This window comes from Ovis canadensis, chromosome 12, assembly GCF_042477335.2.
Source record: "Ovis canadensis isolate MfBH-ARS-UI-01 breed Bighorn chromosome 12, ARS-UI_OviCan_v2, whole genome shotgun sequence".
NCBI classification, from domain to species: domain Eukaryota; kingdom Metazoa; phylum Chordata; class Mammalia; order Artiodactyla; family Bovidae; genus Ovis; species Ovis canadensis.
This window is the reverse complement of record NC_091256.1, coordinates 81,686,500-81,701,479: the sequence shown is the minus strand read 5'-3', so window position 1 is coordinate 81,701,479 and position 14,980 is coordinate 81,686,500. Positions and strand designations below refer to the sequence as shown.

The window sequence follows — 14,980 nt, the reverse complement described above, 5'->3', positions numbered from 1 at the left end:
TCTTAAGTTTCCTGCGTTGGCAGGTGGGTTCTTTACCAGTAGCACCTGGGAAGCCTTTCTTTGGCTACTGGAGGATCCTAAACCTTTAGGCAATGCCAAAAAATGTTCAAACTACCACACAATTGCACTCATCTCTCATGATAGTAAAGTAATGCTCAAAATTCTCCAAGCCAGGCTTCAGCAATATATGAACTGTGAAACTCCATATGTTCAAGTTGGTTTTAGAAAAGACAGAGGAACCAGAGATCAAATTGCCAACATCTGTTGGATCATTGAAAAAGCAAGAGAGTTCCAGAAAAACATCTATTTCTGCTTCATTGACTATGCCAAAGCCTTTGACTGTGTGGATCACAACAAACTGTGGAAAATTCTGAAAGAGATGGGAATACCAGACCACCTGACCTGCCTCGTGAGAAACCTATATGCAGGTTAGGAAGGAACAGTTAGAACTGGACATGGAACAGCAGATTGGTTCCAAACAGGAAAAGGAATACATCAAGGCTGTATATTGTCACCCTGCTTATTTAACTTCTATGCAGAGTAAGTACATCATGAGAAACGCTGGGCTGGAAGAAGCACAAGCTGGAATCAAGATTGCCAGGAGAAATATCAATAACCTCAGATATGCTGGTGACACCACCCTTATGGCAGAAAGTGAAGAAGAACTAAAAAGCCCCTTGATGTAAGTGAAAGAGGACAGTGAAAAAGTTAGCTTAAACATCAACATTCAGAAAATGAAGATTATGGCATCCAGTCCCATCACTTCATGGCAAATAGATGGGGAAACAGTGTCAGACTTTATTTTGGGGGACTCCAAAATCACTGCAGATGGTGATTGCAGCCATGAAATTAAAAGACGCTTATTCCTTGGAAGGAAAGCTATGACCAACCTAGATAGCATATTCAAAAGCAGAGACATTACTTTGCCAACAAAGGTCTATCTAGTCAAAGCTATGGTTTTTCCAGTGGTCATGTATGGATGTGAGAGTTGGACTGTGAACAAAGCTGAGCGCCAAAAAATTGATGCTTTTGAACTGTGGTGTTGGAGAAGACTCTTGAGAGTCCCTTGGACTGCAAGGAGATCCAACCAGTCCATTCTAAAGGAGATCAGTCCTGGGTGTTCTTTGGGAGGAATGATGCTGAAGCTGAAACTCCAACACTTTGGCCACCTCATGCGAAGAGTTGACTCATTGGAAAAAACTCTGATGCTGGGAGGGATTGGAGGCAGGAGGAGAAGGGGACGATAGAGGATGAGATGGCTGGATGGCATTACCAACTCAATGGACCTGAGTTTGAGTGAACTCCGGGAGTTGGTGATAGACAGGGAGGCCTGGCCTGCTGCAATTCATGGGGTCGCAAAGAGTCGGACACGACTGAGCGACTGAACTGCCTGAACTGACTGACTTCAGATAGACTGGGGAAGACAAATAGACTGGATTTTCATTTTCTACTATATATATATATATATACCATTGACTATTTACAAGTTAACGTTAAGCTTACATTTATTAATAGCATGAAACAAAAACTAATTATAAAAACATAACACAATTTAAAATATAATGTGAGATCTATGGTAGTTGAATTGGAGGATCTCCTATATATTTATAAGAGTAAGGTATAGATAATCTGAATACATAAATCACTTTTCTGTAAAATAAATTATGCTCCCCAAATGTCTAGTATGTATGTATTTCAATATGATTATATGAAAAGAGAAAAAAGGGTAAACGGCTTCACACCAGATTAGTGATGGATCTCTGAAGGAGCAGTAGATAGGAAAGGAGGAAGGAGGCCAAAAACAAGTTAAACACTATCCTTATTTTTTAAAATTTTTAAAATAACATGTATAATTATGTACTTATTTCATAAATATTTCCTGAGTGTACTATGTCAGATAACGCTCTTAAAGCTAAGGGATACAGAAGTAGACAAAACAAAGCCCTTGTTCACAGGGAGTTCATAGTACAGTGAGGGAAGGGATGAAGACAATAAAATAAAGAGAAATTACATAATGTCAGTAAGTAGTAGGGGAAATAAAGCAGGTTAGGGTGACAGAGTATGAGCAAGGGGGTCAGGAAGGGATCTGACACAGACTGTCAGGGAAGACCTCGCTGATGAGGTTACGCTTTGAACAGAGCTGAATGAAGGGAGAGTCAGGCAGATAGTTTCAGACAGGAACCAGGGAGCAACAAGTGTGAAAACCACAGGGCCAGTGCCTGTTTGGCACATTCTGGGTGAAACAGAAAGAATGCTAGTGTGGCTGGAGCTCAGTAGACAAAGGTGAGAATGCTAAGAAACTAGGGTCAGAGATGAAATCTGAGGAGCAGCCAGGGACCAGGTCAGAGAGGACCTGTAGACCAAGGGGAAGTATGATGCAGAGCCACTGGAGACTTTTAAGCAGGGACTGATGCACCCTGATTATGCTTCAGAAAGAATCCCCTGGATGCCATGTGGCAAACTGAACTGGAAGGAGACCAGCAGACTACTGCAGTAGTCCCACTAAGAGAATATGGAGACAATGACAACAGCAGTAGAGATGGATTTGATAGGAAGTAGTTGAAATTGAAATACGTTTTCAAGGTCAAGGCAGCAAGATCTGCAGGTGGACTGAAGAGGTAGCAATAAGCAATATATTATAATACTGCTACTGCTGCTAAGTCGCTTTAGTCATGTCCGACTCTGTATGACCCCATAGACGGCCTCCTACCAGGCTCCTCTGTCCCTGGGATTCTCCAGGCAAGAACACTGGAGTGGGTTGCCATGTCTTTCTCCAATGCATGAAAGTGAAAAGTGAAAGTGAAGTCTCTCAGTCGTGTCCAACTCTTAGCAACCCCATGGACTGCAGCCTACCAGGCTCCTCCGTCCATGGGATTTTTCAGGCAAGAGTACTAGTCACTGGTTAGAAACATGTTAATAGTGGTTATCTCGAGTACATGATTCCATGTGATTTAAACTCATTTCTTATGCTTTTAACACTTTGGGGATGTGAATACATTTTTATATATCAAGACAAAGCAAGAAAGTTATTTTCATTGTTGGAAAAAGTGTACCCTAAGCACCATGTTAGATAAATAAAAAATAAACACCTAACCATATTGTGCTAAAACTGTAGAACATTAAGAATACACAAAAAAATTATGAAAAATCAGGAGAGAAAATACAGATTATCCATTAAAGAATGGCAATTAGTCTCTGAGCAGACTTATCATCAACTATGAGTACCAGGCCTCCAGACTGGAAAGGAAGAAGTAAAACTCTGATTTGTCGATATAATCTTTTATGTAGAGAACTCTAAAGAATCCACTAAAAAACTATTAGAACTAATAAATGAGATCAGCAAGGTTGAAAGATACAAGATCAAGATATAAACATCAATCCTATTTCTATACAGTAGCAATAAACAAACTGAAACTATTTTTTAACTCCATTTACATTAGCAACAAAATACTGATACATGCTATAACATGGACCTTGAAACATTATGCCAATTCATAGAAGCCATTCTTAAAGGATGACATATTACATGATTTAATTTATATGAAATGTCTAGAATAGTCAAATCTATAGGGACAAAAGGCAGATGAGTGCTATAAAGTTCTAGACACAAATAAGAAGGAAAATTGAGGGAGGGATGTGCTTATTCAGTGGGTAAAGTATAATAAAGCCCTTTTCTTGCCTAGGAGGGAACCTGAAATACTGTATAACTCCTGACTATGTTAGATAATTTTAGAACTATAGTATGCTAAAATTTTAACAGGTAACACTAAAGGAAAAGAAGCATAGCAGATAGCTTTCAAACCAGAAAAAAAGGAAAATAAGAGATAAAAATCTATCAACATGGCAGATGGCAAAAAAGAGGAAAATAAGTAAGATTCCTACATTTGGAAATGAAAAAATATTTGGAGTTAAACTATGAAAGTTCTATATGTTGAGTCTTCAGGATATGGCTAACGCAGGACCTGGAGATAAATCTGTACTTATTTACTAAAAAATAAGACTGAAGTAAACTAATGAAGTGTTTAATTTAAGAAGTTAAAAGTAACACATAAAACTCAAGAAAGCAGGAAGACCACACTAAAGATAAGATCAGAACTCAGGGAACCAGAAAAGTGAAAAACAATAGAAAAACTCAGCAAAACTAAAAGATGACTCTCTGAAAAGACCAATTAAAAACAAAGAAATCTAGAGCAAGATATCAAGAAAAAAGAGAAAGCAAAAATGAACAACATTAAGAAATAAGCATATGTGGAACAGAAATTTTTAAAATTATAAGTAACTACCATAAAGTTTCATGCCAATATACTGAATACATGGATGAAACAGACTGTTTTTCAAACAAATATTACCAAAATTGACTTAAGAAAAAAAAAAACCTGAAGAAATCAATAACCATTAAATATACTAAGTCAGTTTATAACTAGGCTCAGACAGTTTTATACATGAATCTCACCAACTCTTCAAAGACCAAAAACCCTGTGACATTTAGAAACTGTTTTATGAGGGCAGCATAACCTTGCTGACAAAATTGGAAAGGGACAGGATGTTTTAAAACAGGTTTATTTTTTGTATGACTATGGATGCAAATATACTATAGTTTAACATAGTATACAAATATAAATAAAATATAGGTAACTTTAATTCAAGTATATAAAAGAAAAAATATACTAATGAGTAAGTGGGGTTTTCCGTGTGAATGCAATGATAACCATCAGAAAAATCTGTCAATGTTAATTCACCATATTAGCAGAGTTAGAGACAAAAAGCATAAAATTTAGGGGCATAAGGGAACTTCATGAGTGATGAAAAATTCTGTATTTGAATTGTGGTCATGGTTACAGAGTTGTATACATTTGCCAGAACTCAAACTGTATGCATAAAATGTACATACTTTTATTATACATAAATTATATCGCAATAAATTTATATATATTTTAAAAACTTATGTATATATAAAGTCATTATAAATAGTTATAAGACAACCCAAAACTGAGAGCAAATATTTACAGTGCTTATAACACTAATGTCTGTAATGTGTGTGTGCATGTGTCTATCTTCATGTGCCTGTGTATATGACTCTTAGAAACGAATAAGGAAAGCTGTAATACCCAACCAAAGAACAGGCAAAGAATATAAATAGGTAACTCAAGATGAACAACCTCACTTTAAAAACTTCTACATGCCCATCACATTGGCGAAAAAAAAAAAGTATAGAAACCCTGACAGCAATTAATTTTTGGCAAACTGTATAGAAGCAAGAACTTTCAAACACTGCTGGTGGAACCATAAACTGACATGACCTTTGGAGGGGGTAGTAAAGCTCAAATGTAATAAAGCTGAACAGAGACAAGCTCTCTGGACCTAGAAACTCTGCTTCCAGAAATCTGCCTCAGAAAATCTGCAACATTAAGTATGCCACAGTTTACAAGACACAGGTGTAAAAATATTCATTGTAAAACTGTTCATAACAGCCAAAAAAGGAAAAAGAAACCAAGTGTCCCTCAGTAGAGGAACGGACTTACAGAGAAGTATTCATGCTCAGATTATATAGAAACTAACTGAATGCAGATAATGTGTATACAATACCAATGGGGAAAAACAAGTTGCAGAATGATATGACTGGTATGATACAGCTTATGTAAAAATTTTAAAAGACATGCCACACAGTGTTTATGGATATACATCTATAAAGTAAAAGCACAAAAACATGGATAGGAAGGATCCTCTCAACTTGAGCACAGTGGTTATTCTGAAGTAAGAGGGAGTGGAATGGGATGGTAAAAGGGTAAAAACAAAGTTTCAACTGTATCCATACCTTTTAATTCCTAGGAAGATCTGACCCAAGTTTGACAAAATATGAATAGCCCTTAAAAGTAAGTAAATTCTCCAAGCCAGGGTTCAACAATACATGAATCATGAACTTCTAGATGTTTAAGCTGGTTTTAGAAAAGGCAGAGGAACCAGAGATCAAATTGCCAACATCTGCTGGATCATCGAAAAAGCAAGAGAGTTCCAGAAAAAACATCTATTTCTGCTTTACTGACTATGCCAAAGCCTTTGATTGTGTGGATCACAACAAACTGGAAAATTCTGAAAGAGATGGGAATACCAGACCACCTGACCTGCCTCTTGAGAGGCCTGTATGCAGGTCAGGAAGCAACAGTTAGAACTGGACATGGAACAACAGACTGGTTCCAAACAGGAAAAGGAGTATGTCAAGGCTGTATATTGTCACCCTGCTTATTTAACTTCTATGCAGAGTATATCATGAGAAATGCTGGGCTGGAAGAAGCACAAGCTGGAATCAAGATTGCCGGGAAAAATATCAATAACCTCAGATATGCAGATGATACCACCATTATGGCAGAAAGTGAAGAACTAAAGAGCCTCTTGATGAAAGTGAAAGAGGTGAAAAAGCTGCTTAAAGCTCAGCATTCAGAAAACTAAGATCATGGCATCTGGTCCCATCACTTCACGGCAGATGGTGAAACAGTGGAAACAGTGGCTGACTTTATTTTGGGGGGGCTCCAAAATCACTGCAGATGGTGACTACAGTCATGAAATTAAAAGATGCTTGCTCCTTGGAAGGAAAGTTATGGCCAACCTAGACAGCATATTAAAAAGCAGAGATATTACTTTACTGACAAAGGTCTATCTAGTCAAAGCTATGGTTTTTCCATTAGTTATGACTGCATGTGAGATTTGAACCATAAAGAAAGTTGAGCACTGAAGAATTGATGCTTTTGAACTGTGATACTGGAGAAGTCTCTTGAGAATCCCTTGGACTGCAAGGAGATCAAACCAGTCCATCCTAAAGAAAATCAGTCCTGAATATTCATTGGAAGGACTGATGATGAAGCTGAAGCTCCAAAACTATGGCCACCTGATGCGAAAAACTGACTCACTGGAAAAGACCCTGATGCTGGGAAAGACTGAAGGCAGGAGGAAAAGGGGACGACAGAGGATGAGATGGTTGGATGGTATCACCGACTCAATGGACATAAGTTTAAGCAAGCTCTGGGAGTTGGTGATGGACAGGGAAGCCTGGTGTGCTACAGTCCATGGGATTGCAAAGATTCAGACACAACTGAGCGACTGAACTGAACCAAACCAAACCAATGACAAAGTAAGTGCTACTAGGTTAATGTTTACTGTCAAATACAGTGACTGCTATGATTTTAACCAACTTCAGTCTACATTTGCTTCCCCCTCTCAGTTTATCCCATTGGCTTGGGACACTTTGAAAGGGCAGGGGACATGTTAGAAGGTCAATCAGAATTCAACAAGGGTGAGGTATTTAAAGCCATAAGTATAGAAATCCCATACAAATAAATCAAGATCTTAAGTGTTTTTACAAAGACTTCAAAATTGGTACGTTAGAGAGCCAAACGCAAATTCCAAAATGTCTCTTGGGAAAATTGTTACAAATTTTTAAAGGTAAGAATAGAGTTCTTTAAAAATACGCATGATCCACATTTTTAGCAATGTTAGTTCTGTTGCTGGATTTACAGTTTATATTCTTTTTATTTGTGTTTTACAAGATGCACCTAAGTGGAAAACAGAACTGAATTCCAAGGTGTAACAAGTGTACATATCTCTTAAGTTCAATATTATATTTTTATTGGATTTTATTCTGTAAATGATGAAAAACCAATGATGGTTATCACACGAAGAAAACATACTATGAGTGCTTTAACAGTACCACTTTGGCTGTAATGCAAAGAATGGATAATATAATAGTATTAAAGACAGGAGGGTATTATAGGAGAAGGTGGATGGAGAAGGTGTAACACTCTAGGTCAGGAGACCGCTTAACGGAAGTCCACATCCCTGGTTCCTGACCCTAGAAATTCTAAGATGGCAGGTTCAGAGCTAGTTCTCATAAACCTAAGTGAGAAAAAGACTGAAATGCTTATGACTGGGAGTGAGTTAGAGCATCAAAGGGAAGATACCCCTGATGCTAAAACCTTTAAAGGAATATCAGGAACTCCTAAAATTACAAGCTCATGCTTCATTTTTACCACAAATGAATACTGGGGCTCACCTGGATCAGGGTCATATTTTAGGTCCAACAGATGTACAACAGGGTGGTACTGCTTCTAAACATAAAATAAAACAGATTTAAATTAACAACTAGGTGACTTACAGAAACATTTTCTTTGGCTAATATAAACAAATATTAGTCAGCAGTATCATTCTTTTGCAAAAAAAAAAACAAAAAAAAAACCCAAAACAAAACAAATGTCCAAATCAGATCCTGTAGGGGAGGGAGGAGAAAAGAACAGATCAAATTAAGTCTGAATTATGCCTTTTAGAGTACTGCCACCTACTGCATACACTAAGATGCAGCATACAAGAAAGAAGCATAGAAGCAAAATAAAGGCACAGTGAAAGAATCTTAAAGTATAAGGTAGTTTTCAAACTATTAACGGACTGGTTTTCAAAAGTTCATTTTAGGACGAGTGGTTAGAACTCGAACTCATATTCACACAGAAATCTGTTTTTGAAAGTGTCAGCACACTAACGCCTACCTGTGATACACTGGGACTGCAGTAGCAGAACTCTAAGAACAAGATCCATAATTCAGGCAAAAAGGAAGTGGAAAATGTCCTTTCTCTTGCCCAAAGCAGCAGGAGCCAAAAAGGTTTTTTGTTTGTTTTAAAGCTGTCTTTAGTATCCTCATCTCATTCATTTTTGCATCAATTTTTAAACTTCCACAGCAACACCCCGTCTAGGTCAGCAACTTTCTTTAATGTAATACTGACTACAGGTTTTTTGGTAGGGAGGTGGGAGCAGGGAGGAAGGGTAGTAACAGGGAGAAAGATACTAGAAAATAAATATATTTGTAATGTTTTTCCTGAGAAAACTTTAAAAGTAGATGAGGGAGATGGGAGTGGGGTATTTCTTGGAGAACTGACATTTCTGTGGAAGAAATAAAAAAGAAAAATTTTGCTTATAACTATTTTTTCTCATAGAATGATAAGCAAAATATTTTTAGATAAAGTACCTGCTTTCACTCTCTGAAGCAATTCCTGAAAACTAAGCAACTGGAAAATTTATATGTGAAAGTATGCTAATTTCAAAAAGTAAGGACAAACCATTAAGCAAAGCTGAAAGCCACATGTATGTCTCACTCCAGAGGCAATGCCATTCCAACAAACCTCCTTCTGCCTCGTCATAATTTTTGGAGCAAAAGAAATTAAACACAATTCATAAAGCAAATTTTGGCATTATAAACAGGTAGTCTCAATCTTCATCACCAAAATATGTAACAAAGACAAGGGTCTCACAAAATACATAACTATATACAAATAATGTGCCACATACAAATCACAAATAGAAGGAAGAAGCTTAAAAAATAAATTTCTTTCTCCTTCCTAGACTCAGAATTAAGTTACTGTCAGTCTTCCATCTTCAAATTCTACTTTATTATCAGCTGTATTCAAAACCTAGTGTTACTTAGAAGGGGGGAAGTTTTATAATAGACAAACAGTAGTAATTTAGGCATGAAAAACAAAGAAAACATTTATCTCCTCTTGATCTTATACTTTAACTTTTTTACTGTGGTAAAACAGACATTACATAAAATTTACTATTTTAAAGGTAAATCATCTTACCAGAATCTCTTGTTGTGCCTTTATGATTTTGATGACATACTCAAGGATCTTTCTGGGATACTGCTTACGTTTTGTGGCTAAATCAACTATGATTTCATCAAACTGGTCTTCAAGGACTTTGATATCAGAATCTAATTCAAGGGAAAAAATAATATAAAAAATTCTTTAAAACACAGAGTTTATATTCTATATGAAAATGTAACATAAATAAACTGAATTTAGAAAACACAAAATTTAAGGAAAACAAATATGGCAAGTTAATGGATGCCTCACTTTGGTGACTGATTCATCTATTCATTTAAAAGTCAATTACTTATTGAGCCCCTGTGGGAATCCAACCCCAAATCAGAGAAATATAAAGATAATTAAAAAAAAAAAAAAAGATACGATGAGGGAAAACTTACAGGACAAAGGAATTAGAATAAAGTTATCAATTAAAGTGTATAAAGCAAATGAACTAAATTCTAATATAAAGTACAGCATACTGATTGGCATTAAAACAAAACCCAAAAACATAATGCCTAAAGAAGACACACAAAAATATATGTGGGCTAAAATCTACAAAATAATTTAAAGCATGCAGTATCTGTGCAAATGCATAAAGGAAAAATCTAGAGTTTTCTCTTATGGCAAAAAACTAAGAAAAATTAATAAGGTTATGATTATGTTAAATAAATTTTCATGAAGTCATATTAAGTAAGAGAATATCTAACAATATAATGTGTCAGTTCCAAACAATATAGTAACAATATATTCTGAAGAACTACTGATTAAAAATGAAAAATATAGTTGTACCTGGAAGCCTTATCAGTTTATAATGTCAAGCTTTAGAAATTAAAGATAAATACAATTTTAAAATCTGTATCAAATAACTAATGACATAAAACTAACCCTGTAGTAGTAAAATTTAATGACAAGAGAGAAAAACAACTTAAAAAAAAAAAGAGGGAAATACAAAGATGAATATAACACAACCCCAGTTCTCTAAAAGCTTATGGTTCACTGGAAGAAACTGACGGATAACTGCAACACAACTTCACGAATGCAACAGAGGTATGAACAAAATGCTACCAGGACAGAGAACAACCTGAACAATAACTATGCCTTGGGAATCTGAGACTTTAAAGAAAAAGTAACATTTGAGTTGGATCTTGAAATATTGATATAAATGTAAATAAACTGCATTAAAAAAAGGTAGGGAAAATATAATACGGAGAAGCACACGAGGCAGAGAAAACAGCATCGGCAAGATCAAGAGTCTTTAGGAAAAAGTTCTAAATGGCTGCAGGATAAAGTACAAGAAAAGAAGGATAATAATATAATGAAAGAACCACACTGAAAGCATTTAACATTTGATTTTAGTATTTCTTTGATTTGGCTAAAGCTATCTTATCAGTTGCTTTCCTGTGTTTTAAAATACAGTAGACCCTTGAAGAATGTGGGAGTTAGGGGCACCGACCCTCCACACCATCAAAAATCCAAACATAACTTTATAGTTTCCACATCTGTGTATTCAACCAACTACAAATCATGTAGTACTGTAGTATATATATGGTGAAAAAAACATCCCTATATAAGCGGATCCTTGAAGTTCAAATCTGTGTTGTTCAAAAGTCAACTGTACTGATTCTCAAACTCCTGGAGAATGAAAAATCACCTGGAGAACTTGTCAGAAGTAAAAAAAAGCTATATCGAGGTCTAACTGTCATACAGTGAACTGCACATATTTAAAATACACAATTTGATAAGTTTAGACATGTGTATATCCTTGAAACCACCACCACAGTCAAGATAGTGAACATAACCATCACCCTAAAAGTTTCCTTCTGTTCCCCTGTAATGTCCCCCTCCAGCTCCTTCCAAACTGCTCTCTATCCCAGGCAACCACTCATCAAATTTTCATCACTATATTCTAGTTTTCACTTCCTAGAATTTTATATAAATGAAATCATATAGTACACATTCTTTTGTAAGGAGAAGGGCAGAAATTTTGATTCTCAACAGAAAGTGAAAGAAACTGAAGTCACTCAGTCGTGTCCAACTCTTTGCGACCCTGTGGACTGTAGCCTACCAGGCTTCTCTGTCCATGGAATTCTCCAGGGATGAGTACTGAAGTGGGTTGCCATTTCCTTCTCCAGGCAATCTTCCCAACCCAGGGATCAAACCTAGGTCTCCCACATTGCGGCCAGGCGCTTTAACCTCTGAGTCACCAGGGAAGTCTCAACAGAGATCTCTGGAATGAGGCTCAGAAATTAAGCGCCTCAGATGAAATGAACGCAGGGAATACATTAACCTTATTTTGAAATTTATTCTTTATTTTTACTTATTTATTTGGCTGTATTGGATGGCATGGGGGCTCTCCAGTTGTGGCTTAGCTACCCCAGGGCATGTGGGATCTAAGTTCCTGACCAGGGAAGGAACCCTGGTTCCCTGCATTGCAAGCCACATTCTTATCACTGGACCACCAGGGAAGTCCCTGGAAATTATTTTTTAAAGTAGCAAACATTAAGTAGTTAAAAATACTAAAAAGCTATGTCCTCAGCTTAACTAATTTTGCATCCTGTGTGTTCTGCTATGTCAAATTCTATGGCAGAAATAGATCTATTTATCTTACTGAGTAGAGAGCTTCATTATGGAGAAGTCTGAAACATGTTAAACACATACTGGGGAACATTTTGAGACACTGCTGACATACATCAGCATAAAATACATATCAGGTAAAGATTAATGAGGTCATGTATGACCTTTCATTCATCAAAAAAATATTCACTAAGTCCAACTAAATTACTTCTGAGAGTATTATAAGATATAATCATTATTACTTTGAATATTCATTTAAATGAGCAGCCTTCCCTATATTTTAATTATTTAAAAAGTTCAATCACTAGCCTGAAAGGAATATTGTTACTATTTCACAATCAGCTATCAAAAACAAATCTCCCAGCTAAATCTTCTGTGTAAAGAAAATGGTTTCTTAGCGCCACCTAATGATAAAGCTAAAAACAGAAACGTATAAATTTAGTTCAGTTCAGATCAATCGCTCAGTCATATCCGACTCTTTGTGACCCCATGGACCGCAGCACACCAGGCCTTCCTGTTCATAACCAACTCTCAGAGTTTACTCAAACTCATGTCCATCAAGTTGGTGATGCCATCCAACTATCTCATCCTCTGTCGTCCCCTTCTCCTCCTGCCTTCAATCTTTCCCAGCATTAGGGTCTTTTCAAATGAGTCAGTTCTTCACATCAGGTGGCCAAAGTATTGGAGTTTCAGCTTTAGCATCAGTCCTTCCAATGAATATTCAGGACTGATTTGCTTTAGGATGGACTGGTTTGATCTCCTTGCAGTCCAAGGGACTCTTAAGAGTCTTCTCCAGCACCACAGCTCAAAAGCATCAATTCTTCAGCACTCAGCTTTCTTTATAGTCCAACTCTCACATCCACACATGACTACTGGAAAAACCACAGCCTTGATAGACGGACCTTTGTGGGCAAAGTAATGTCTCTGCTTTTTAATATGCTGTCTAGCTTGGTCATTAACTTTTCTTCCAAGGAGCAAGCATCTTTTGATTTCATGGCTGCAGTCACCATCTGCAGTGATTTTGGAGCCCCCCAAAATAGTCTGTCACTGTTTCCCCATCTATTTGCCATAAAGTGATGGGATCAGATGCCATGATCTTAGTTTTCTGAATGTTGAGTTTTAATCAACTTTTTTACTCTCTTCTTTCATCAAGAGGCTCTTTAGTTCTTCACTCTCTGCCATAAGGGTGGTGTCATATGCATATCTGAGGTTATTGATATTTCTCCTGGCAATCTTGATTCCAGCTTGTGCTTCATCCAGCCCAGCGTTTCTTATGATGTACTCTGCATATAAGTTAAATATGCAGGGTGACAATATACAGCCTTGATATACTCCTTTCCCGATTTAGAACCAGTCTGTTGTCCAGTTCTAACTGCTGCTTCCTGACCTGCATACAGGCCTCTCAAGAGGCAGGTCAGGTGGTCTGGTATTCCCATCTCTTTCAGAATTTTTCAGTTTGTTGTGATCCACACAGTCAAAGGCTTTGGCATAGTCAATAAAGCAGAAATAAATGTTTTTCTGGAACTCTCTTGCTTTTTTGATGATCCAACGTATGTTGACAATTTGATCTCTGGTTCCTCTGTGTTTCTGAATCCAGCTTGAACATCTGGAAGTTCATGGTTCATGCACTGTTGAAGCCTGGCTTGGAGAATTTTGAGCATTACTTTGCTAGTGTGTGAGATGAGTGCAATTGTGCGGTAGTTTGAACATTCTTTGGCATTGCCTTTCTTTGGGATTGAAATGAAGACTGACCTTTTCCAGTCCTGTGGCCACTGCTGAGTTTTCCAAATTTGCTGGCATAAATTTAAGCAGGGAAGAATTTGTCATTACTCTGGCTTCCCCACTGGCTCAGGGGTAAGGAATTCACCTCAATGCAGGAGACATGGGTTCAATCCCTGGGTCAGGAAGATCCCCTAGAGAAGGAAATGGCAACCTACTCCAGTATTCTTGCCTGGGAAATCCCATGGACAGAGGAACCTGGCAGGCTACAGTCTACAGGGTCATAAAAAGTTGGATACAACTTAGCGACTAAACAAATATGCACTGGGTTGGCCAAAAGGTTTGTTTGGTTTTTCCTATAACTGGCTCTAGTAGTGATTAATTGTCTTAAATTTCATTAAAAACAATTTTGTTAAGAGTGTACTGTGACAGCTGTCATATCAGTATTTTTTAAAAAAGCTTATCAATTGGTGAATTTTTGAGTAGCCATTTTAATACTGATCATGGAAAAAGAAAGCAACATTTTCAGCGTATTTTGCTTTATTATTTCAAGAAACATAAAAACACACCTGAAACAGAAAAGAAAAATTTGTGCAGTGTATGGAGAAGATGCTGTGACCAACTGAACGTGTCAAAAGTAGTTTGTGAAGTTTCATGCTGGAGTTTTCTAAAGGGACAATGCTCCACGGGTGGGTAGACCAATTGAAGTTGAGAGCAACCAAATTGAGACATTAATCAAGAATGGTCAACATTACACCATGCAGAAGATAGTCAACATACTCAAAATATCCAAATCTAGCACTGAAAATCATTTGCGCCAGCTTGGTTATGTTCATCACTCGATGTTTAGGTTCCGTATAAGTTAAGTGAAAAAACCTTATTGAGCATATTTCCATATGTGATTCTCTAATGAAACATAATGAAAAATATCATGTTTTTAAGGCAAATTGTGACAGGAGATGCAAACTGGATATTGTACAATAGTGTGGAATAGAACAGATTATGAGGCAAGTGAAATGAACCACCACAAATCACACCACAGGTTGGTCTTCATCCAAAGGTTG

At 36.9% G+C, this 14,980-nt stretch overlaps 1 protein-coding gene across 1 annotated transcript in view; it reads right to left on the bottom strand.

The window, feature by feature from the left end:
• The window catches only part of NSL1 (NSL1 component of MIS12 kinetochore complex), a 41,898-nt gene that overhangs the window by 15,409 nt on the left and 11,509 nt on the right, over positions 1 to 14,980 (bottom strand). The window contains exons 3-4 of the mRNA XM_069544198.1: positions 9,618 to 9,748; positions 8,045 to 8,099 (exon numbers count right to left, since the gene is read on the bottom strand). Coding sequence (XP_069400299.1) covers positions 8,045 to 8,099; positions 9,618 to 9,748 — 186 coding nt within the window. The remainder of the gene's footprint in view (positions 1 to 8,044; positions 8,100 to 9,617; positions 9,749 to 14,980) is intronic.